The sequence below is a fragment of the Budorcas taxicolor genome, chromosome 10 (assembly GCF_023091745.1).
Source record: "Budorcas taxicolor isolate Tak-1 chromosome 10, Takin1.1, whole genome shotgun sequence".
In the NCBI taxonomy this organism is placed as follows: Eukaryota; Metazoa; Chordata; class Mammalia; order Artiodactyla; family Bovidae; genus Budorcas; species Budorcas taxicolor.
Window position 1 is genome coordinate 76,932,323 of NC_068919.1, and position 24,725 is coordinate 76,957,047.

Sequence of the window (24,725 nt, forward strand, 5' to 3'; positions counted from 1 at the left end):
ACATCTGTGGTTGTATTTCTGTTTTGTGGATACGTTTATTTGTGCCATATTTTAGATTCCATATAAAAGTGGTATCATATAATGTTTTCTTTCTGTCATACTTAACTCGGTATGGCAGTCTCTGGGTCCAGCCATGTTGCTGCAAATGGCACTGTTTCATTCTTTTTTATGGATGAATAATATAATATTCCATTGTATATGAAATACATCTTCTTTATTTTTCTGTCGATGGACATTTAAGTCACTTTCATGTCCTGACTATTTAAAATAGTGTTGCAGTGAACATTGGGGTGCGTGTACCTTTTTTTTTTTTTTTTAAATTTTAAAATCTTTAATTCTTACATGTGTTCCCAAACATGAACCCCCCTCCCACCTCCCTCCCCATAACATCTCTGTGGGTCATCCCCATGCACCAGCCCCAAGCATGCTATATCCTGCGTCAGTCATAGACTGGCGATTCAATTCTTACATGATAGTATACATGATAGAATGCCATTCTCCCAAATCATCCCACCCTCTCCCTCTCCCTCTGAGTCCAAAAGTCCGTTATACACAGCTGTGTCTTTTTTCCTGTCTTGCATACAGGGTCGTCATTGCCATCTTTCTAAATTCCATATATATGTGTTAGTATACTGTATTGGTGTTTTTCTTTCTGGCTTACTTCACTCTGTATCATCGGCTCCAGTTTCATCCATCTCATCAGAACTGATTCAAATGAATCCTTTTTAACGGCTGAGTAATACTCCATTGTGTATATGTACCACAGCTTTCTTATCCATTCATCTGCTGATGGACATCTAGGTTGTTTCCATGTCCTGGCTATTATAAACAGTGCTGCGATGAACATTGGGGTACATGTGTCTCTTTCAATTCTGGTTTCCTCGGTGTGTATGCCCAGCAGTGGGATTGCTGGGTCATAAGGGAGTTCTATTTGCAATTTTTTAAGGAATCTCCACACTGTTCTCCATAGTGGCTGTACTAGTTTGCATTCCCACCAACAGTGTAGGAGGGTTCCCTTTTCTCCACACCCTCTCCAGCATTTATTGCTTGCAGATTTTTGGATCGCAGCCATTCTGACTGGTGTGAAGTGGTACCTCATTGTGGTTTTGATTTGCATTTCTCTGATAATGAGTGATGTTGAGCATCTTTTCATGTGTTTGTTAGCCATCCGTATGTCTTCTTTGGAGAAATGTCTGTTTAGTTCTTTGGCCCATTTTTTGATTGGGTCGTTTATTTTTCTGGAATTGAGCTGCATAAGTTGCTTGTATATTTTTGAGATTAGTTGTTTGTCAGTTGCTTCATTTGCTATTATTTTCTCCCATTCAGAAGGCTGTCTTTTCACCTTGCTTATATTTTCCTTTGTTGTGCAGAAGCTTTTAATTTTAATTAGATCCCATTTGTTTATTTTTGCTTTTATTTCCAGAATTCTGGGAGGTGGATCATAGAGGATCCTGCTGTGATTTATGTCTGAGAGTGTTTTGCCTATGTTCTCCTCTAGGAGTTTTATAGTTTCTGGTCTTACATTTAGATCTTTAATCCATTTTGAGTTTATTTTTGTGTGCAGTGTTAGAAAGTGATCTAGTTTCATTCTTTTACAAGTGGTTGACCAGTTTTCCCAGCACCACTTGTTAAAGAGATTGTCTTTACTCCATTGTATATTCTTGCCTCCTTTGTCAAAGATAAGGTGTCCATATGTGTGTGGACTTATCTCTGGGCTTTCTATTTTGTTCCATTGATCTATATGTCTGTCTTTGTGCCAGTACCATACTGTCTTGATGACTGTGGCTTTGTAGTAGAGCCTGAAGTCAGGCAAGTTGATTCCTCCAGTTCCATTCTTCTTTCTCAAGATTGCTTTGGCAATTCGAGGTTTTTTGTATTTCCATACAAATCTTGAAATTATTTGTTCTAGTTCTGTGAAAAATATGGCTGGTAGCTTGATAGGGATTGCATTGAATTTGTAAATTGCTTTGGGTAGTATACTCATTTTCACTATATTGATTCTTCCGATCCATGAACATGGTATATTTCTCCATCTATTAGTGTCCTCTTTGATTTCTTTCATCAGTGTTTTATAGTTTTCTATATATAGGTCTTTAGTTTCTTTGGGTAGATATATTCCTAAGTATTTTATTCTTTTCGTTGCAATGGTGAATGGAATTGTTTCCTTAATTTCTTTTTCTACTTTCTCATTATTGGTGTATAGGAATGCAAGGGATTTCTGTGTGTTGATTTTATATCCTGCAACTTTACTATATTCATTGATGAGCTCTAGTAATTTTATGGTGGCGTCTTTAGGGTTTTCCATGTAGAGGATCATGTCATCTGCAAACAGTGAGAGTTTTACTTCTTCTTTTCCAATTTGGATTCCTTTGATTTCTTTTTCTGCTCTGATTGCTGTGGCCAAAACTTCCAGAACTATGTTGAATAGTAGCGGTGAAAGTGGACACCCTTGTCTTGTTCCTGACTTTAGGGGAAATGCTTTCAATTTTTCACCATTGAGGATAATGTTTGCTGTGGGTTTGTCATATATAGCTTTTATTATGTTGAGGTATGTTCCTTCTATTCCTGCTTTCTGGAGAGTTTTTATCATAAATGGATGTTGAATTTTGTCAAAGGCCTTCTCTGCATCTATTGAGATAATCGTATGGCTTTTATTTTTCAATTTGTTAATGTGGTGAATTACATTGATTGATTTGCGGATATTGAAGAATCCTTGCATCCCTGGGATAAAGCCCACTTGGTCATGGTGTATGATCTTTTTAATGTGTTGTTGGATTCTGATTGCTAGAATTTTGTTGAGGATTTTTGCATCTATGTTCATCAGTGATATTGGCCTGTAGTTTTCTTTTTTTGTGACATCTTTGTCAGGTTTTGGTATTAGGGTGATGGTAGCCTCATAGAATGAGTTTGGAATTTTACCTTCCTCTGCAATTTTCTGGAAGAGTTTGAGTAGGATAGGTGTTAGCTCTTCTCTAAATTTTTGGTAGAATTCAGCTGTGAAGCCGTCTGGACCTGGGCTTTTGTTTGCTGGAAGATTTCTGATTACAGTTTCAATTTCCATGCTTGTGATGGGTCTGTTAAGATTTTCTATTTCTTCCTGGTTCAGTTTTGGAAAATTGTACTTTTCTAAGAATTTGTCCATTTCTTCCACGTTGTCCATTTTATTGGCATACAACTGCTGATAGTAGTCTCTTATGATCCTTTTAAAATTATGATTTTCTCCAGGTATATGGCCAGGAGTGGCATTGCTGCATCATATGGTTGCTCTCTTTTTATTTTTTAAGGAACCTCCATACTGTTCTTCATAGTGTTTGTGCCAGTTTACATTCTCATCAACAGTATAGAAGGTAAAAGAGAAATTAAGGAAACAATACCATTTACCATCACATGAAAAGGAATGAAATACCTAGGAATAAACCTACCTAAGGAGACAAAAGACCTGTACTCAGAAAGCTATAAGATACTGATGAAAACTTTAAGATCAAGATGGCATAGATGGGAGAAATATACCATTTTCTTGAATTGGGAGAATCAATATTGTGAAAACGACTGTACTACCCAAAGCAATCTACAGGCTTAATACAATCGCTATCAAATTACCAGTGGCATTTTTCACAGATCTAGAACAAAGATATTTTACAGTTTGTATGGAAACTCAAAAGACTCTGAATAGCCAAAGCAAAATAGTGGAAAGAATTAGATGCCTGACTTCAGTCTATACTACAAAACTACAGTAATCAAAACCGTATGGTTTTGGCATAAAAACTAACTTATAGATCAATGGAGCAGGAAAGCAAGCCCAGAAATAACCCCCCACACTTATGATCTATTAATTTATCACAAAAAAAGCAAAGAATGTACAGTGGAGAAAAGACAACCTCTTTAATAAGTAGTACTTGGAAAACTGGACAGCTTCATATAAAAGAATGAAATTAGAAAACTCCCTAACACCACACACAAAAATAAACTCACAATAGATTAAAGACCTAAATATAAGACCAGATAGTATAAAACTCCTAGAGGAAAACATAAGCAGAACACTCTCTTCCATAAACCAAGATCTGTTTTGACCCACCTCCTAGAGTGATATAGATGTATTTTTCATGTGTTCATGCAGGATGTTGATTTCCACATCTTCCTACTTCGCCATGTTGATCCAGAAGTCTGGAGATACTGCTTTGAAAAAAGATTTTTGCTGAGGATCTTGGTGAAATGTCATAGGTCTGATTCCCCTGAACTAATTCATTTGTTCACCAAATGTGTGCTGATTTTTCAAACTATAAGTACTCACTGTTTGCCAAGTATAGAAAGTAATTTAAATATAATCTGTACCTTCATTATCTAGTGGAGAATATAGATCTCTAAGCAGATAATTACAATAATAGAACAAAAGCTATAATGCAAATATGAGTAAGGCACTAGTCATAGTAGAGGAGGGGCCTATTTCTGCTTCCAGAGTTTGTATAAGTGTTCTGAAAGTGGTATTTGATTCCTGAATGGTGATTTGAAGTTTTGAGGACGGAGAAGATTATTCAACATACAGGTAATTGAGAGACAAAAAGCAAAGGATCGCCTAATGCATTATGAAACTACTGACAGTTGGGCATGGCTGTAACAAACAGGTATTATGAAAGGGTGACAGGAAATGAAACAAGAAATAGACTTAAGGAGTCAAGTTTATAAAAGGAATTTTTGTCACACTTCTTAAGGTATTGCCCATTAATTAATTAGGGTGTGACATGGCAAAAATTACATCGTAGAAAGATAAGGTTTGTACAGCTATGATGAGGATACTCCTAAAACCATGGTTAGAAATAATAAAATCTTAAAGTAATAAAGTGAAAATGGAGGAATGAATATTTTCCAGATAAATTATGACAAATATGACTGTCATTAAATTGTGTGAAAGTGAAGTGACTCAGTCGTGTCTGTCTCTTCGCAACCCCATGGACTGTAGCCTGCCAGGATCCTCTTTCCATGGGATTTTCTAGGCAAGAATACTGGAGTGGGTTGCCATTTCCTTCTCCATGAGATCTTCCCAATCCAGGGATTGAACCCAGGTCTCCTTCATTGTAGGCAGATGCTTTACCATCTGAGCCACCAAGGAGTGTTATGTAGGGGTTGAGAAGATAGGCATTTAAAAGATTTTTACACTTCTGACATGCACTACTGGATCAATTAACATTTATCATAACAAAAATTGGGGAGAACTGTAGACTTGGGGAGAAAAATTAAACTATTTTTGAGAAACTTTGAATTACCTTTAAATATTTATATTCCTAATGAATTTTAATTTAGATAACCACGATGGTGTGGTCACTCACCTCAAGCCAGACATCTTTGAGTGTGAAGTCAAGTGGACCTTAGGAAGTGTTACTACAAACAAAACTAGTGGAGGTGATAGAATTCCAGCTGAGCTATTTCAAATCATAAAAGATGATGCTGTTAAAGTGTTGCACTCAGTATGCCAACAAATTTGAAAAGCTCAGCGGTGGCCACAGACAGGGAAAGGTCAGTTTTCATTCCAATCCCAAAGAAAGTTCGACATTTTCTTATGTTGTAGTACCCTTGAATTCCTGGGTTAATCTGATTTGGTCACCGTGTATAATCCTTTTTTTTTTTGAGGACTCAAGGAAATATTAAGGCACTGAATCCAACAATGTATTAAAAGGATTATATATGGTTACCAAGTCAGATTACCCCCAGGAATTCAAGGATAGTTCAACATGAGAAAATTAATTACTGTAATATACCACATTAATAGAAAGATAGGCAAAAAACCACATGATCATCTCATTTGACACAGAGAAAACATTTAACAAAAATCCAGCATCTCTCCATGGTAAAAACACTCAGAAAACTAGAAATAGAAGGGGACCTACTTAACTTGATAAAAAGCATTTGTGAAAATCCCACAACTGACATCATATGCAATTGTGAAAAATGGAAAGTTTTACCACTGATACTGAACATTGCATTGGAAGTTCTAACCAGAGTATTTAGACAAAGGCAGGACATAAAAGGTATCCAGACGGTTAAGTGAGAAGTAAATCTATCTCTATTCATAGATAACATGATCCTGTGTATAGAAAATCCTGGAGAATCCAAAAGAAAGTTACTAGAATCAATAATCAAGTTCATCAAAGTTGCAGAGTAAAAGATCAACACAGGAAAATCATTTGTTTCTACACATCAGCAGTGAACAATCTGAAGAGCAAATTTAAAGCTGCTCCATTTAAAATAGCATCTAAAAATAAAGATAGACCTATAGACCAATAGTATAAAATTAAGGATCCAGAAATAAATCTGTATCCATGGAAAACTGACTTTAGAGAAGGGTGGTGAGTCAAAGCTGTGAGAACAGCTTTGGGAAATAAATGGTGCTAAATGATTGGATTTCCACATGGAAAAGAATTAACTTAAAATGGTATCTCATGCCGTCTACAAACATTAACTCAAAATGGATCAGTACCCTAAATAGAAGCACTAAAATAATAGAACACTTTCAAGAAAATGTAGTAATAAACCTTCAAGACATTGGATTTGGCAATTGATTCTTATGCATTACACCAGTAAAGTGAGTAATGAAAGAAAAAAATACATAAACTGGACTTCACCAAAATTAAAAGTTTTTGTGCCTCAAAACCTATTATCAAGAAAGTAAAAGACAATCTACAGAATGAGAGGAAATATCTGGAAATAATATCTTAGATAAGGGTTTAATATCCAGAATACATAAAAAAGAAAACTCCTACAGCTCACCAGCAAAAAGAAAACCCAATTTTAAAATTGTCAGAGCACTTGAATTGTTATTTCTTTAAATAAGAGATACAAGTGGCCAATAAGAATATGAAAAGATACTTTATACCCATTGAAAGTGAAAGTGAAGTCGCTCAGTCGTGTCCGACTCTTTGCGACCCTGTGGACTGTACCCACCAAGCTCCTCCGTCCATGGGATTCTCCAGGCAAGAATACTGGAGTGGGTTGCCATTTCCTTCTCCAGGGGATCTTCCCAACCCAGGGATCAAACCCAGGTCTCCTGCATTGCAGGCAGACTCTTTAACCTCTGAGCCACCAGGAAAGTCCTTATACCCATTAGGGTAGCCATTAAGAAAATAGAATAACAAGTATTGATAAAGATGTGGATAAATTGGAACCCTCATGCATTCTTTGGAGAAGGAAATGGCAACCCACTCCAGTGTTCTTGCCTGGGGGATCCCAGGGACGGGGGCGCCTGGTAGGCTGTCATCTATGGGGTCGCACAGAGTCGGACACAACTGAAGCAACTTAGCAGCAGCAGCAGCAGCAGCATGCATTCTTGGTGGTAATGTATGAATAAAATCTGTACAGCCACTTCAGAAAACTGTCTGGTGGTCTTTCAATGCTAAACTTGGAATTACTATATGATTGAGCAGTTCCACCTTCTAGGTAAATATCCAAAAGAACTGGAAAGAAAGATTCAGATATTGTATGCTAATGTTTATTGCAGTATTGTTTATAGTAGCCAAATAATTGAAGCAATCTAGATTTCCATTAGCAGATGAATGGATAAATAAATATGGTGTATATATATATATATATATATATATGTATATACAGTGGAAATTATATGGTCATAAAAAAGGAATGAAGTTCTGATACGGTGCTACAGTGTGGATAAAGCTTGAAAACTAGGCAGAGTAACATTTTCCAGACACAAAAGGACAAGTATTGTAGGATTTCTCTTTGTGAGTTTCCTAGAGTAGTCAAATTCATAATGATAAAGTTGGTTAGTAATTACCAGGAAATGGGGGTAGGGGAAAATGAGAAGTTATTCCTTAATGATTATATAGTTGTTGTTTTTTTTAATAGAGTTTCTGTTTATGTAGTGGGTAAATTTTAGAAATAGATAGTACTGATAGTTGCCCATCAGTTATCATTTAATTGTATACTTAAAAATGGTTAAAATGTCAAATTACAATATTTACAATAAAATAAAATTTATTTAATAAGCAAAAAGTAAATTACAATAAAAGGAAAACAAAAGCTAGCTGACCATAAATGTGATACTTGTTTCCAGACTTTCAGTTGTACTCTATTGCTTTGTATGTCTATTCTTATGCCAGCTCCACATTGTCTTTATTATTGTAGCTCTTTAGTAACTTTATATCAGAAAATATAAATCCTCCAACTTTCATCTTTTTAAGATTGTTTGATTATTCTGTGTCCCTTAAATTGCTATATGAATTTAAGAATCTGCTTATCAATTTTTGGAAGATAGGACTGCTTATCTTTAAGCCCAGTCTGCCATTTCTAGTTGTGAGACTTTCAGAAATTGCTTGTCTCATTTTTTCATAATCCTTATTATAACTTATTAGAGTTAAATGAGAAAAAAAAAAACCATGTGAAACCTGACAATTGTTTGGCATATAGTAAATACTCAGTATACTGCTAACTGTAGTGTTATTGCTATAACTGCCACTGTTACTGCCAATGTAATGCTTTCACACATTGACTAGAGTAAATTACTCTACTGCTACTTCTAGCATTGTCCTTCCTTGAGTCAGGAAAGCAGAATGTTGTAAGAGAAATAACATGAAATTTGGAATCAGTCTACCTGAGTGCAGTGCTGTAGAATACTGATGGTATGTTGAATTGATAAGTATTTTAAACGTAGCTGTGTTTCATGATGCCATGAAAACAGAAATGTCAGTACTGTTCTTGATACATCCTAGTTGTGACAGAATCTATTAATCAAAATGACAGTTTGAGCATCATAAAAACCATCAATAAGAGAAGCTTAATTATGGTTAAAAATCTAACATATTTCCTCCTTCAGTAGTCATTTATTATCTATCTTTTTAAACTACTATATGGGAAACCTGAGCACAAAATGGTTGTTTTTCTCCTCCACAGTTATTGGGGTGGGTAATGGGCAATTACTGGTGGCACTCAGCTGCTAATGGCAAAAATAGTCCATATTTTTTAATACACTGTTGCTGGTTTTGAGAATATTTTTTTCTCCTAATTTCAGGTTGGGTGGGACTATATCAGCATACAAGATAGTACCAGATGAAATAGAAGAAATCAAGGTATAGTATGGCACTTTTCACCTCTACAAAAACTTAGTATCTTGGAGGGAAGGTGGGCAATAAGTTCTTTTCCTTATACTATTGAATCTTTATCTGTGTTGGGATATCATTTAACTCCCAGTTATTCTGTTTGAATTAAAATATACATATCAGATAATCATCATCAGATTTCATCTACCATCATCAATACAGGGTAGGAAAATCAAAAAAGGAACCCTTTCTTTTAAAACTCATTGAAAATTTACTTAAGAAAGCACTGTATATAAGCATTATTGTGCATAAAGTATTCCTTTATCATTTTAATTTCTTTTTCTTATAGTCTCTCAGTTGTAAATAATATTAGTCTTATAGTAAATTTTTCTGGCTCCTTTGATAACACAGTTGGCCAATTTCAATTTAAAATTAACAGTATAATACCTGAAAAATTGACCTTACTCCTTGAATATTACAGCATAGTCACATTTTTCCGTCTTTACATCTTACTAAATTCTGTGGATTGTTAGTATTCTAACATAACGTGTGGCCCTTCTCTAAAAACAGTTTAAAATCTAATGAGAACTGAACTTACTATCTTTTCCATGAAGAAAATTTAACAACTGGATAGCAGTAGTCAAGGATAAACAAGACTGAGTTAAACTGTTAACAATGACATGTAAAGATCTTAACAAATTGTTAACTTTGATTTGATCACACTTTTCTAAATCAATTTCAATAAATCCAAGCTGTTAGTAAATAGTTCTTTAATTGGTTACATTATTTTTAAATAAGTTAAATTCATTAATCTTTATGTTATATTCTGTTACTTTCAGTATCTCAAGTGTTTTGTATGGGCAACATCAGGAATTAATACCATGGTTATATTCTAGCAGAAAGTTGGGGAGAAAAGTCAGGCATGTCAAAACACTCTTTCCAACTTGATATAAATTAATAAAATAGGTTAGCTGGGAAGAACCTGAAGTCTAATCCAGATTCCTCATTTTTCAGAAGATAAAATGGGAATTAATAAAACTGAGCTTGTTGAAATTAATTTTTGTGATGCTTAAAGGTGCTCTTATAATTATAATATGTGTTAAATGATAAAAGCGAAGGAAATATTCTATGGAATACATAGGTAGGACACTTATTCAAAAAAGATAGTCAGCAAAATCTTTCCAAGAGGTATACTGAGCAAATTGAAATTCTGTACAGAAGCAGAGGCATTTGTGAAATCATAAATAGGAGATAATATGACACCAGATCATAGGGTATAAAATAAAGACTGTTGAGATGTAGGACTAGCAGTGAACCTTTATGCCATGTTAAGAAACTGGAAATCATCGAGTGCCGTTATGTCATTTTAAGAAAGAAAGTGGCATAATCAGGGTGATGATTTTATTTTAATAAATGAGAGATCTTATTTCAGTGGAGAAGAAGAGGTTCCATTTATAAGGAAGGAAACCAGATTGCAGGAATATAGGCAGTGATTGAGACTTGAACTAAGGCATGGCCATGAGGTTGAAGAAAAAGAACTCATATTCAAGAAATACTATTTAAGAAAATAGAATCAACCATACTTGGTGATTTATTGAATATCTAAGGGAAAGTGGAAAGATTGACTCAGGTTTCTGGCTTGGGAATCTAAGTAGATTGCGTTGCTGTTAATCTAAAGAGGAGAGGAAAAAGGAATGTTTGAGAGAAGTGGGGTAAGTTCTGGACTTACTGAATTTGAGGTTCCTCTTAAGTAACCTTATGTTAATCAGCCTGTAACTCAAAAGAAAGATTATTCCATCTTTCAGTTGATACTGAGATTTTTCATTATACAAAAGTTAGTTGAGCCATGCTACTAAGTGGAATTACCTAAAAGAGTTATATGAAATCTTAATAGAGAACCAAAATTGTTGCTTTGGGGAAGGTCCATCCTAGAAACAGCGGATGAATATACTCTTTTATTAGTTTAATTAATAAGCAGAAATGTTGCCTATTTTTAGTAGTGACTTTTTCTCTAAAAGAGTAGTTTTTTATTATGATTTTTTTAAATTCTAGAATTATGACAGTTATTCCTCAAGAGATTCCTTGGGGGAAAAAAGCATGATTCATGGATGACATATAAGTGATTTTTTTTTTCCCATCAGTTCTTGTTATTACATCTAAAGCAACTTCAGAGAATTTGAGGCCTGAGGCATAAAAAAATGTGAAACTCTTCCTTTCAAAAGTGTTGGAAGAAAAACTGTCATAAAATATCTTGTCAGCATTCGTTGGCAGCATTAGTATTTTCCTTTTGTTTTGTTTAGAGGTAATGTGAAACATCTGGTTGTAATGTTTATTTTATTTGGCTAATATATGAGTAATTTAAAAGTATCTAAATAGTACAACTGTGTTCAAATTTGAAATATACTCTCCATAGTATACCATGTATAAGTAAATATGCATCTGTATGAAAAGTGAAATGTTACTTCCTCAGTTGTGTCCAGCTCTTTGCAAGCTTATGAACTGTGGCTCACCAGGCTCCTCTGTCCTTGGAATCTTTTAGGCAAAAATACTGGAGTAGTTAGCCATTGCCTTCTCCAAGGGATCTTCCCATCCTAGATCTTCCCAACCCAGGTTTCGAACCTGTGTCTCCCACATTGCAGGCAGATTCTTTACCATCTGAGCCACCATCTGTATATTTACTCTTAAAAGGATATGATTGGTTGATGAAGCATAATTCAATTTTTGTCAGATGTTGTAGTCTTTTACAATGTTTCTAGCACCAGAAATTATTATTTAGTTCATACATAGTTTGAATTAAGCATACATTTATTAATTATAGTAAATCACCTCAGAGTGAATAGATGCTTGGCCAAAGCCTTAAGGGATAAAGAGCAAATACATTCTTGGCCCAATCACAACTATCTCTTCCACCCAATATTCTGAATTTTTATCATTATCAGTTCCTTCCTTTATTTAGTTTTACTATATATGTATACATCCATAAATATTATAATTTATTTTTGTTTCTTTTTGAACTTTATATGAATTGAATATAATCTATTGTGCCTTGCTTCTCTTTTTCAACGCTGTGAGATTCATCATGTTGTTGCCTATAGCTAAGGTTTTAGGGGGACTGTTTTGTTTTGTTTTATTTTTTGCTGTAAAATAGTACATTGTGCCACAAATTATTGAGACCTCCTTCTGTTGATGGACACTCAACTTATTTCCACTTGGAGCTATTAAGAAAAGTGATGCTATAATAGTCTTATAAAAATATATGTAAGAGTTTCTCTGAAGTATACACTGAGGAATTAAATTCCTGAGTTTCAGTAATACATATTTTCTGGATGAAATTACAAACTGTTTTCTAAGGTAGTTGTGCCAATTTATATTGCCACTTGGATGAATTTATTTAAAACAGAGATATTTAAATATTAACTTTAATCCATTTGTAATTTATGTGTATACATTTATTTTTATTTACAAATGGGATCACTGAACTTTTATAATATTTTCCCAATGAATCTATTTTTGTCTGTAAAAGAACCATATTGGTTATAGATGATTTATCATCCATCGTAGTGTCTTCAGTTCTGCCAACAGGCAGAAAATATGAGGAAGTGATCACTCCAGTTCAGTCAGAAATTTCACTGGGTCAGAGCTGGATTGAGAATATGGTGGGTTTTCATCCATTCCTTCCTGTCGCTGTAGGAGGCTTATCTGTAATAGTCTTGCGTTCTAGCCTGACTCTCTTGCTAGAGTCAGGCTAGAACGCAGCCTGACCAGCGTCAGCCGCAAACACGGGCAGAGATCTCCAAGTGGGAAGTGTCACTGCTCTTTGGTCAGGCTTACTTCCCAGCAGAGCTTTCTTAAGTGCTGTGAAGAATGCCAAGGATGGTACTCTGCCTTTCAGTAGTTTTTTGTGTAGCCTTACAGACTTGTGTACAGCACTGCAATCCACAGTTGCTCCCAGGGGAAAAAACAGCCATTTGTTTAAGTCTATTCAAGTTTCCAATTTCTAAATGTCTAATAGCTTTCTGGTTTCTTTAAATCCCAACAAAGGTTCTCTGCCTGAAAAAGCTGATAGTCAGTCCTATGACCAAAATCAGCAGATACCCGCAGTGGAGATGGGTGTGGTAGGGAAAGCCAGAGATTATATTTTAACTTAGAAAAGTTTCCTCCTTTCTAGAATTTTATTGGTCTGAAGCTCCTTACTGTCTATAAAAGTAGGATTTTTGTAATTATTTGATTGATTCTACTCATTATGGTGTTAAGTATTGACCTGCTGTGATCTACTGCACTCTACCCAAAAGCAGAATTCTTACTTTTATTTTTAAATGACTATTGCTAGGGTATAGAAAATCTGTTTGTTTGCTGAATGAATCCTTTAACTACTTTTTATGAAACACTGTTATTATATCTAGTAGTTTTTCAGTTTACTGATTTAAATTAACTTTAGTAACATGAACTCACAGAATCAAATCATTTTGCCATTATATCTACTACTGTGGGCAAGAATCCCTTAGAAGAAATGGAGTAGCCATTATAGTCAACGAAAGAGTCCAAAATGCAATACTTGCATGCAATCTCAAATGACAGAATGATCTGTTTGTTCATTTCCAAAGCAAACCATTCAGTATCACAGTGATCCAAGTCTCTGCCCTGACCAGTAACGCTGAAGAAGCTGAAGTTGAACGATTCTATGAAGACCTACAAGACCTTCTAGAACTAACACCCAAAAAAGATGTCCTTTTCATTACAGGGGACTGGAATGCAAAAGTAGGAAGTCAAGAAATACCTGAGGTACCAGGGAAATTTGGCCTTGGAGTACAGAATGAAGCAGGGCCAAGGCTAATAGAATTCTGCCAAGAGAATGCACTGGTCATAGCAAACACTCTCTTCCAACAACGCAAGAGAAGATTCTACACATGGACATCACCAGATATTCAATACTGAAATCAAATTGCTTATATTCTTTGCAGCCAAAGATGGAAGAGCTCTATACAGTTAGCAAAAACAAGACCTGCAGCTGATGGTGGCTCAGATCATGAATTCCTTATTGCCAAATTCAGATTTAAATTGAAGAAAGTAGGGAAAACCACTAGACCATTCAGGTTTGACCTATCAAATCCGTTACATTTATACAGTGGAAGTGACAAATACATTCAAGAGATTAGATTTGACAGACAGAGTGCCTGAAGAACTATGGATGGACGTTCCTGACATTGTACAGGAGGCAAGGATCAAGACCATCCCAAGAAAAAGAAAGGCACAATGGTTGTCTGAGGAAGCCTTACAAATAGCTGTGAAAAAAAAAAAAGAAGTGAAAGGCAAATGAGAAAAGAAAAGATATACCCTTTTGAAGGCAGAGTTCCAAAGAACAGAAAGGAGAGATAAGAAAGCCTTCATCAGTGATCAATGCAGAGAAATAGAGGAAAACAATAGAATGGGAAAGACTAGAGATCTCTTCAAGAAAATTAGAGATACCAAAGGAACATTTCATGCAAAGATGGACACAATAAAGGACAGAAATGGTATGGATCTAACAGAAGCAGAAGATATTAAGAAGAGGTGGCAAGAATACACAAAAGAACTATATGAAAAAGATCTTCATGACCCAGATAATAACGATGGTATCATCACTCACCTAGAGCCAGATATCCTGGAATGCTAAGTCAGGTGGGCCTTAGGAAGCATCACCACGAACAAAGCTAGTGAAGGTGATGGAATTCCAGTTGAGCTATTTCAAATCCTAGAGATGATGCTGTGAAAATGCTGCACTCAATATGCCAACAAATTTGGAAAACTCAGCAGTGGCCACAGGACTGGAAAAGGTCAGTTTTCATTCCAATCCCAAAGAAAGGCAATGCCAAAGAATGTTCAGACTACCACACAATTGCACTCATCTCACACGTTAGGAAACTAATGCTCAAATTCTCCAAGTCAGGCTTCAACAGTACATGAACCATGAACTTATAGATGTTTTCAAGCTGGATTTAGAAAAGGCAGAGGAACCAGAGATCAAATCGCCAACATACATTGTATCATCGAAAAAGCAAGAGAGTTCCAGAAAAACATCTATTTCTGCTTTATTGACTGTGCCAAATTCTTTGACTATGTGCATCACAACAAACTGTGGAAAATACTGAAAGAGATGGGAATACCAGACAACCTAACCTGCCTCCTGAGAAATCTGTATGCAGGTCAGGAAGCAACAGTTAGAACTGGACATGACGAAACAGACAGGTTTCAGATTGGAAAAGGAGTACGTCAAGGCTGTATATTGTCACCCTGCTTATTTAACTTATATGCAGAGCGCATCAGGAGAAACGCTGGGCTGGATGAAGCACAAGCCGGAATCAAGATTGCTGGGAGAAATATCAATAACCTCAGATATGCAGATGACACCACCCTTATGTTAGTTAGAAAGTGAAGAAGAACTAAAGAGCCTCTTGATGAAAGTGAAAGAGGAGAGTGAAAAAGTTAGCTTAAAAGTCAACATTCAGAAAACTAAGATCATGGCATCCGGTCCCATCATATCATGGCAAATAGATGGGGAAACAGTGACAGACTTTATTTTGGGGGGCTCCAAAATCGCTGCATGTGGTGATTGCAGCCATGAAATTAAAAGACGCTTGCTCTTTGGAAGAAAAGTTATGACTAACCTAGACAGCATATTAAAAACCAGAGACATAACTTTTCCAACAAAGGTCTGTCTCATCAAGGCTATGGTGTTTCTGATAGTCATGTATGGATATGAGAGTTGGTCCATAAAAATTGCTGAGCTCTGAAGAATTGATGCTTTTGAACTGTGGTGTTGGAGAAGACTCTTGAGAGTCCCTTGGACTGCAAGATCATACCAGTCAATCCTAAATGAAATAAGTCCTGAATATTCATTGGACGGACTGATGCTGAAGCTCCAATACACTGGCCACCTGGTGCGACTCCTTAAAAAGACCCTGATGCTGGGAAAGATTGAAGGTAGGAGGAGAAGGGGACGACAGAGAATGAGATGGTTGGATTGCATCAGCAACTCAATAAATATGAGTTTGCGTAAACTCCAGAAGTTGGTGATGAACAGGGAGGCCTGGCGTGCTGCAGTCCATGGGGCTGCAAAGAGTCGGAGTTGCTTTAAAACTACTAACTGATTTTAATCCTCATAACAAACATATAAGGTGGGTATTCTCTTGTTCCTATTCGTAAGTGAGAAAGATGAGGCAAAAGCATTAAGAGTGTCCAAAGTCACACAGCAAATAGTGCGGAAGTTAGATTCAGACCCAGGGTCCAGATTCTTTTATGATAATGAGCATTGGTAGTAGTGTAGATGCAACACAGTATTTATCTGACCTACCTATGTAATACATCAAAGTGACTTAGGAAATGTTTACTTCAATATGTGTTACTTTCTGATACCCCTTTTCTTATTTGGATTGCTGTTCTTAAATTTCTTTAAATCTCTGATTTACCCATTCATTTATTCAATAATAATTTATTTGACATTTGTTTCTTCTGTATTTAAACTTGGTTATCTCATCCAGTTTCATAGATTTTGTTTGGGTTCTTTTTCCTAAAATACATCTTTTAATGATGTATAATATTTTATATGAGTTGTACATAAAAGACATAAAATCATAAGTGTAAAGCTTGTTTAATTATCACAGATAACACATCTGAATAACCACCACAGATAAAGAGAATATCATAATATGATAGAAATCTCCTGATACTCACTTTCAATCATTACACCTTACCTCTTCTTCAAAGGTAATTACTGTCTGATTTCTATCACCATGAATTATTTTTACCTGTATAGCAATGGTTAATTTTTGTGTTTTTGTTATATTGAATGTATAATTTAGTTATCCATTCTTACAATGAAGGGTATTTGGTTAATTTCCAGGTAGCAGCTGTTATAAATAATGCTGTAATAACAATCTTGAATATGTCTTTTGATGTATATATGTACTGCTGCTAAGTCACTTCAGTCGTGTCCAACTCTGTGCGACCCCATAGACGGCAGCCCACCAGGCTCCCCTGTCCCTGGGATTCTCCAGTCAAGAACTCTGGAATGGGTTGCCATTTCCTTCTCCAATGCATGAAAGTGAAAAGTGAAAGGGAAGTCGCTTAGTCATATCCGACTCCTAGTGACCCCATGGACTGCAGCCTACCAGGCTCCTTCATTCATAGGACTTTCCAGGCAAGAGTACTGGAGTGGGGTACCATTGCCTTCTCTGGTATATATGTACACATAATCTCATTAGATATACACTTAATAGTCAAGCTAGATATGATCTAGAGGTACTGGATCATAGGGTGTATAAATGAATAATTTTACTCGATTCTGCCATTTTCCCAAATACATGATGAATTTATATTCTCTTCCTCATTTTAGGGGGCTTCCCTGGGGTCACAGGCATTAAAATTCCCCCTGCAATGTAGGAGACTACTGGAGAACCCCAGTTAACTTCATATTCTCACTAACATTTAGTATTGTCAATCTTTTTATTTTAACCATTTCAAAGATTGACCAAAAATTATTTAAATCTGTGTATTACTCTGATTACTAATGATGTTGAGCATATTTTCATATATTTTTTGGCCATTTGGATATCCTCTTTTGTGAAGTGACTGTTCATGTGTTTCATGTTTTAAAACTTAGGGTAAATGTGTTTTCTAGGCATTCCTTGTGTATTCTGTATGAGTCCTTTGTTTGATATGTGTATTGCACATTTATTCTCATACTCTGTTGCTTCCCTTTTTACTCTCTTAAAAGTGTCTCTGATGAATAGGTATTACTTTAATGTAAGTCAGTTATAATTAATGAGTAAATGTTTGTGGATTAAATGAATGATCCTGAAGACATTTAATGTCTGGTACAAGAGACAGTCTTATTCATTATAAAATGTAAGTTTTCTTTTTTTTTTTCTTTTTTTTTTAATTTAAAATTTATTTTCTTACTTTACAATACTGTATTGGTTTTGCCATACATTGACATGAATCCACCACAGGTGTACATGAGTTCCCAACCCTGAACCCCCTCCCACCACCCTCCCCATATCATCTCTCTGGGTCATCCCAGTGCACCAGCCCCAAGCATCCTATATCCTGTATCGAACCTAGACTAGTGATTCGTTTCTTACATGATAGTATACATGTTTCAATGCCATTCTCCCAAATCATCCCACCCTCTCCCTCTCCCACAGAGTCCATAAAATATAATTTTTCTATTAAATATATATTAAAAATTCTTTAGAGCACAGAAGAAACAGTGACTGATTCTGGCTTAGAGGATAAAGAATTTCTTCAGGTTGAGTAGAATGAGAAGGGCTTCTATAGCAAAAACAAACCACAATGTGAGCGAAGACACTACTGAATAAACAGTGTTTTTGAGAAAAGCAAGTGTGTTTAAAGTCAAGGGATTATTAAAAATAACTTTAGGAGATGACTCTGGAATGTTCGGTTGTACTCACATTATGAATTATTTGTATGTCTTAGGGAGGGAAACTTTCATTTTCAGGTATATTTCGGAGAGTTTTCCATCCTTACCAAAATGAACTGGAAGGAGGCACAGAGGCAGAACACTTCGGATGCTCTGTACCAATATAGATGAATGGTGATAAAGGGAAGGCTCATGTTTTTGCAAGAGTCATGGAAAGCGTGGGAGGTACACCACAGAGTTTAATAAAACAGACTCTGTCTTAATTGGATTGTAACCATATCTTAACCATTCTGTGCTTTCCTTAAAATGCGGATAAAACAAACCTACCTTTGTTGGATTAAAAAACCTGCTGTTGTTATTGTGAGGATAAAATGTTTATAAAGTACACAGTGCCTGGTACATGGTAAAAACATGGGAAATGACACCTCTGTGATATGATCCATGTAGACTTGAGAAGTGAGGAGTACAAATAGATTGATCCAGGTTTTAAGCTTAGGCAACTTCACAGAAAATAATGCCAATCCCTGAGCTAAGGAATTAAACGGAAAAAAACTGTATTTAGGAGCAATAAAGAATATTGAGGATCTTTAAGGCATATGGGTAAAGAACCTAAAGCTGAAAATTTATTCATCTCCCAGCCCGATCAGTTTAGTATTTTTGTCTGGTTTGTTCACTGTTGATGATTTCCATCTCTCTTTTTTTCTGGTAATGTTCCCTTAACTGAGAAACTTTCCTGTTATCTTCTCTTCAGGATAAGGGCATTCCAGAGAAATGATGGCAAAAAACACATTTTAAAATATCAGAGGTATCAAATTGCTGCAGGTTTTCTCTCTACCATATTTCTGATCATTTAGTCCCTTAAGAAAAAACAGACCTAGCCTTACCATTGTGCAGTGTGGAGTAGGTAATTTTCCTCTCAAGATCAGAACAATCTGCTCCAGTAAAAGGAACAGTTCTTGGCTCTCTTTGAAAAGATGGTTTAAGCCTACCTCTCTTTCTGCTATTTTTTGCAGCCTGTAGATAGATCAATGTTCTATTGTTTCTCCTACTAATTATTACATAATATCTTTACGCAATATCTTGGCAAAAAGTCCACCCAAATACTATATTTAACCTTACTAAAATGAATTTCCTCTGCTATTCTTTACTAATAGACATGTAAATTATATTGTAACATCTTTACAATATTTTTTACCACTGATATCCTCATTGAAAACTAAACCACAGTAATGGTTATTACTATTAAAGTCATTGAAAATCAAACGTTTTATATTCCAATATGGCTAAATATTAGTGAATGAATAAAATTGTTTTGAGATCACTTTTGTTAAGGAGACTTTTAAATAGAATTAAATTAATTACATAATATATGTTATCAATGTCCAATTATTTACCTACCCTGGCTATAGTCAGGCTGGAATAAAATAAAACCCAGATTTATAAAAGATGTTTTTCATGTTCTCATTTACTTAACTCCCCTTGACAGTGGTCCAGCTTTCAAAGAGTTTCAGTAACTTGCCTGTGGACTCAAAGCCAATAAGTTGACAAAAACTGAAAGAGGCACCCAGGTCTGTCTTGCCTATAAGTCTGTTCCCTTTCTATTACCTTTTCTTCTAACCCAATGACTGTCAATTAGAAAATTCATAAATAATGTTGTTAAGAGACATGATAAACTAAAAACAGCATATTTATCCATAGGGTTTTAAAATTAAAATATATAGGCTATTTTATGTAGAACTTATTACTGATGGTGACCTTAATAATAATATATTGTCACACTGAAAAAACAAGTAAATAGCACAAGATTATGTGGGTTTTATATATGGAGATTTGTATAGAAGGATGCTTAACAAGTTGTAAATGGGTTATCTCTGATAAAATGTTGGTGATTTTCAATCCTGTATACTTTTTTATTTTTATTGAATTATTTTTGTCTCTCTCTTTTTTTTTTTCAGTAAGTATGTATTTTTAGAATCATAAAATCACTAAGAATATTCTCATTTAGGGTCCCCAGATTAGAAGTGGTACAAAAATAGGAACAGGTTAAAATACAAAAGTTACTTTTTTCACCAACTGTCATTTCCAGAACCTAGTTTGTAATTGTATAGCAGATCATACAAGTAAAACTTCTCTCACATAGCCATTGTTTTTTTGCATATTGCCTATTCCACAACAGGGAGTTGAATGGCTTTAAATGCCAGGCTCAGGTACTAAATTTTACTGATAAATAAAATAATAGCTGTTTAAACTTAAATTTCAGAGGAAGCTCTATTACACTATAGCATAATAGCTCCTATTAGAAGACCCTATCTATTTTCACAAAAAACAATTATAAATGCTGGACCAATAAATAAATAACTACTTGGATGCACTGGAGAGTGGCCAAAAGCAAGTAGATTCTGACATTTGGAAGCAAGCCCTAGTTGACTATTCCATTTTGTAATGCTTAGGCCCAGAATAGAGCCTGGTTTGGCCTACTTGGCAGCTGAAATCTGCAGGCTTTCTTGCTAGAACAACAGTTTGGGCAACCACAGCTGCTTTAATGTGAGAGGATACCACGGCACATTGATCAGAGTGGCCATCATTAAAAATCTGCAAAGAACAAATGCTGGAGAGGATGTGGAAAAGGGAACCCTTCTATAATGTTGCTGGGAATGTAAATTGTTGCAGCCACTATGGAAAACAGCAAGGCTGTTCCTCCAGAAACTAAAAATAGAGTTGCCATGAAGTGAAGTGAAGTGAAGTCGCTCAGTCGCGTCCAACTCTTTGCGACCCATGGACTGTAGCCCACCAAGCTCCTCCGTCCATGGGATTCTCCAGGCAAGAATACTGAAGTGGGTTGCCATTTCCTTCTCCAGGGGACCTTCCCAACCCAGGGATCGAACCCAGGTCTCCCACATTGCAGGCAAATGCTTTAACCTCCGCACCAACATATGATCCCGCAATCCCACTCCTGGGCATATATCCAGACAAAACTATAATTCAAAAAGATGCATGCACCCTTATGTTCATAGCAGCTCTGTTCACAAAAGCCAGTAATGGAAACGACCTAAATGTCCATGACAGATGAATGGATGAAGAAGGTAGTGTGTGTGTGTGTGTGTGCACAATCAGTTGTGTCTGACTCTTTGCGACCCCTATGGACTGTAGCCCACGAAGCTCCTCTGTCCGTGGAATTTTCCTGGCAAGAATGCTAGAGTGGGTTGCCATGCCCTCCTCCAGGGCATCTTCCCAACTCAGGGACTGAACCCCACATCTCCTGCATCCCCTGCTTTGCAGGCAGATTCTTTACCACTGAGCCACAGTGAAGCCTGATACATGCATACATACATATACATACATACAGTGGAGTGCTATTCAACCATAAAAAGAATGAAATAATGCCATCTGTAGCATTCCATGGGTAGACCTAGAGATTATCATACTAATGAAGTCAGTCAGAAAGAGAAAGACAAATACCATATGATAGCACTTACATGTGGAATCTAAAACATGACACAAATGCACTTACTTATAAAATGGAGAGACTCACAGACATTGAAAACAAACCTATGATTACTAAAGAGGAAAGAGCGTGGGGAAGGGATAAATTAGGAGTTTGGAATTACCAGATACAAACTACTGTGTGTAAAATAAACAACAGGGTCCTACCATATAGCTCAGGGAATTATATTCAATGTCCTGTAATAAACAATAATGAAAAAGAATTAGGAAAATTCTGTTTCCTAATAAAAGTGAGCAGGGAAATCCTGGAAAAGATAAAGCCAAAGAGAAGAGCCTTACATTCTGTAAATAAGCTCCCTAGATCTCTGGCTGACCTCTGCACCATGAATGTACTGAGCAAACTACAAGCAACATAGCTAAGGCTAAAGAAATTGAATTAAATTTTGGATTGCCATCACTACAAAGGAGAAGAGTTTTCAGTTATGTCTACCCAACTCATCTGCTTGGTGAAATAGAAGTAAATCATTATTCTTTGGAGTAATATAAAAAAACCTAGTATCTCTTCAAAGTATCATTCACCATGTCCAGGATGCAATTCAAAATTATTTAACATATTAAAAAAAACAAGAAAATATGACCCATTTTCAAGCAAAAGACAATCAACTGATATTAACCCAAGATGACCCAGCTGTTGGAATTAACAGACAAAGATGGCTAAATCAGCTACTATAACTAGGCTCAATGAGTAAAGGAAAACATGCTTGTAATTAATAAAGATATGAAATCTTAGCAGTAAAATGAGACTATTAGAAAGAACCCAATGAAATTTTATAGGTGTAAAATACAATAGCTAAAAAGTATTCCAAGAGTATCTTTTGATCTTTAATTCAAGGTCCCAAATGAACTAATTTAAGATTGATGACAATAAGATTATGTAATAAATATATAGTTAGTAAATATCAAATTAAATAAATTTGGCCTTGAAGTACAAAAAGCAGCAGGCCAAAAGCTAACAGAGTTTTGCCAAGAGAACACACTGATCATAGCAAGAACCTTCTTCCAACAACACAAGAGAAGACTCTACGCATGGACGTCACCAGATGGTCAGTACCAAGACTATATTCTTTGCAGCCAAAGATGAAGAGGCTCTATACAGTCAGCAAAAACAAGACTGGGAGCTGACTGTGGCTCAGATCATGAACTCATTATTGCCAAATTCAGACTTAAATTGAAGAAAATAGGGAAAACCACTAGACCATTCAGGTATGACCCAAGTCAAATCATTTACAATTATACTGTGAAAGTGAGAAATAGATTCAAGGGATTAGATCTGATAGACAGAGTGCTTGAAGAACTATGGACTGAGGTTCCTGACCTTGTGCAGGAGGCTGTGATCAAGACCATTGCCAAGAAAAAGAAATGCAAAAAGGCAAAATGGTTGTCTGAGGAGGCCAGACAACCATAGCTGTGAAGAGACATGAAAGGCAAACGAGAAAAGGAAAGATATACCCAGTTAAATGCAGAGTTCCAAAGAATAGCAAGGAGAGATAAGAAAGCCTTCCTCAGAACAGTGCAAAGAAATACAGGAAAACAATAGAATGGGAAAGACTAGAGATCTCCTTAAGAAAATTAGAGATACCAAGGGAACATTTCATGCAAAGATGGGCTCAATAAAGGGCAAAAATGGTATGGACCTAACAGAAGCAGAAGATATTAAGAGGTGGCAAGAATACACAGAAGAACTGTACAAAAAAGATCTTCACAACCCAGATAATCATGATTGTGTGATCACTCACCTAGAGCCAGATATCCTGGAATGCAAAGTCAAGTCAGCCTTAGGAAGTATCACTATGAACAAAGCTAGTGGAGCTGATGGAGTTCCAGTTGAGCTATTTCAAATCCTAGAAGATGATGCTGTGAAAGTGCTGCACTCAATATGCCCAAATTTGGAAAACTCAGCATTGGCCACAGGACTGGAAAAGGTCAGTTTTCATTCCAATCCCAAAAAAGGCAATGCCAAAGAATGTTCAAACTACTGAATAGTTGCACTCATCTCACAAGCTAGCAAAGTAATGCTCAAAATTCTCCAAACCAGGCTTCAACAGTACCTGAACCATGAAATTCCAGATGTTCAAGCTGGATTTAGAAAAGGCAGAGCAATTAGAGATCAGCTTGCCTACATCCATTGTATCATCAAAAAAAACAAGAGAGTTCCAGAAAAACATCTACTTCTGCTTTATTGACTATGCCAAAGCCTTTGACTGTGTGGATCACAAAAAACTCTGGGAAATTCTTCAATAGATGAGAATACTAGACGTCCTTACCTGCTTCCTGAGAAATCTGTATTCAGGTTAGGAAGCAACAGTTAGAACTGGACATGGAACAATAGACTGGTTCCAAATCAGGAAAGGAGGAGGTCAATGATGTATGTTGTCACGCTGCTTTTTTAACTTATATGCAGAGTACATCATGCGAAACACTGGGCTGGATGAAGCATAAGCTGGAATCAAGATTGCCAGGAGAAATATCAATAACCTCAGATATGCAGATGACACCACCTTTATGGCAGAAAATGAAGAAGAACTAAAGAGCCTCTTGATGAAAGTGAAAGAGGAGAGTGAAAAAGTTAGCTTAAAACTCAACATTCAGAAAACTAAGATCATGGCATCTGGTCCCATCACTTCATGGCAAATACATGGGGAAACAATGAAAACAGTGAAAGACTTTTATTTTCTTGGGCTCCAAATTCACTGCAGATGGTAACTTCAGCTGAAATTAAAAGATGCTTGCTCCTTGGAAGAAAAACTATGACTAACCAAGAT

The 24,725-nt window shown here is 35.9% G+C and overlaps 1 protein-coding gene across 3 annotated transcripts in view; it reads left to right on the forward strand.

Moving 5' to 3' along the window:
• GPHN (gephyrin) overlaps nt 1–24,725 on the forward strand; it is a 547,726-nt gene that overhangs the window by 197,680 nt on the left and 325,321 nt on the right. For 2 of the 3 annotated variants that reach the window (XM_052647154.1, XM_052647155.1), the window contains exon 3: nt 9,014–9,071. In XM_052647154.1, the coding sequence (XP_052503114.1) occupies nt 9,014–9,071 (58 nt within the window). Of the gene's footprint in view, nt 1–9,013; nt 9,072–24,725 lie in introns of those variants that run through there. The other variant, XM_052647156.1, reaches the window with a different exon arrangement.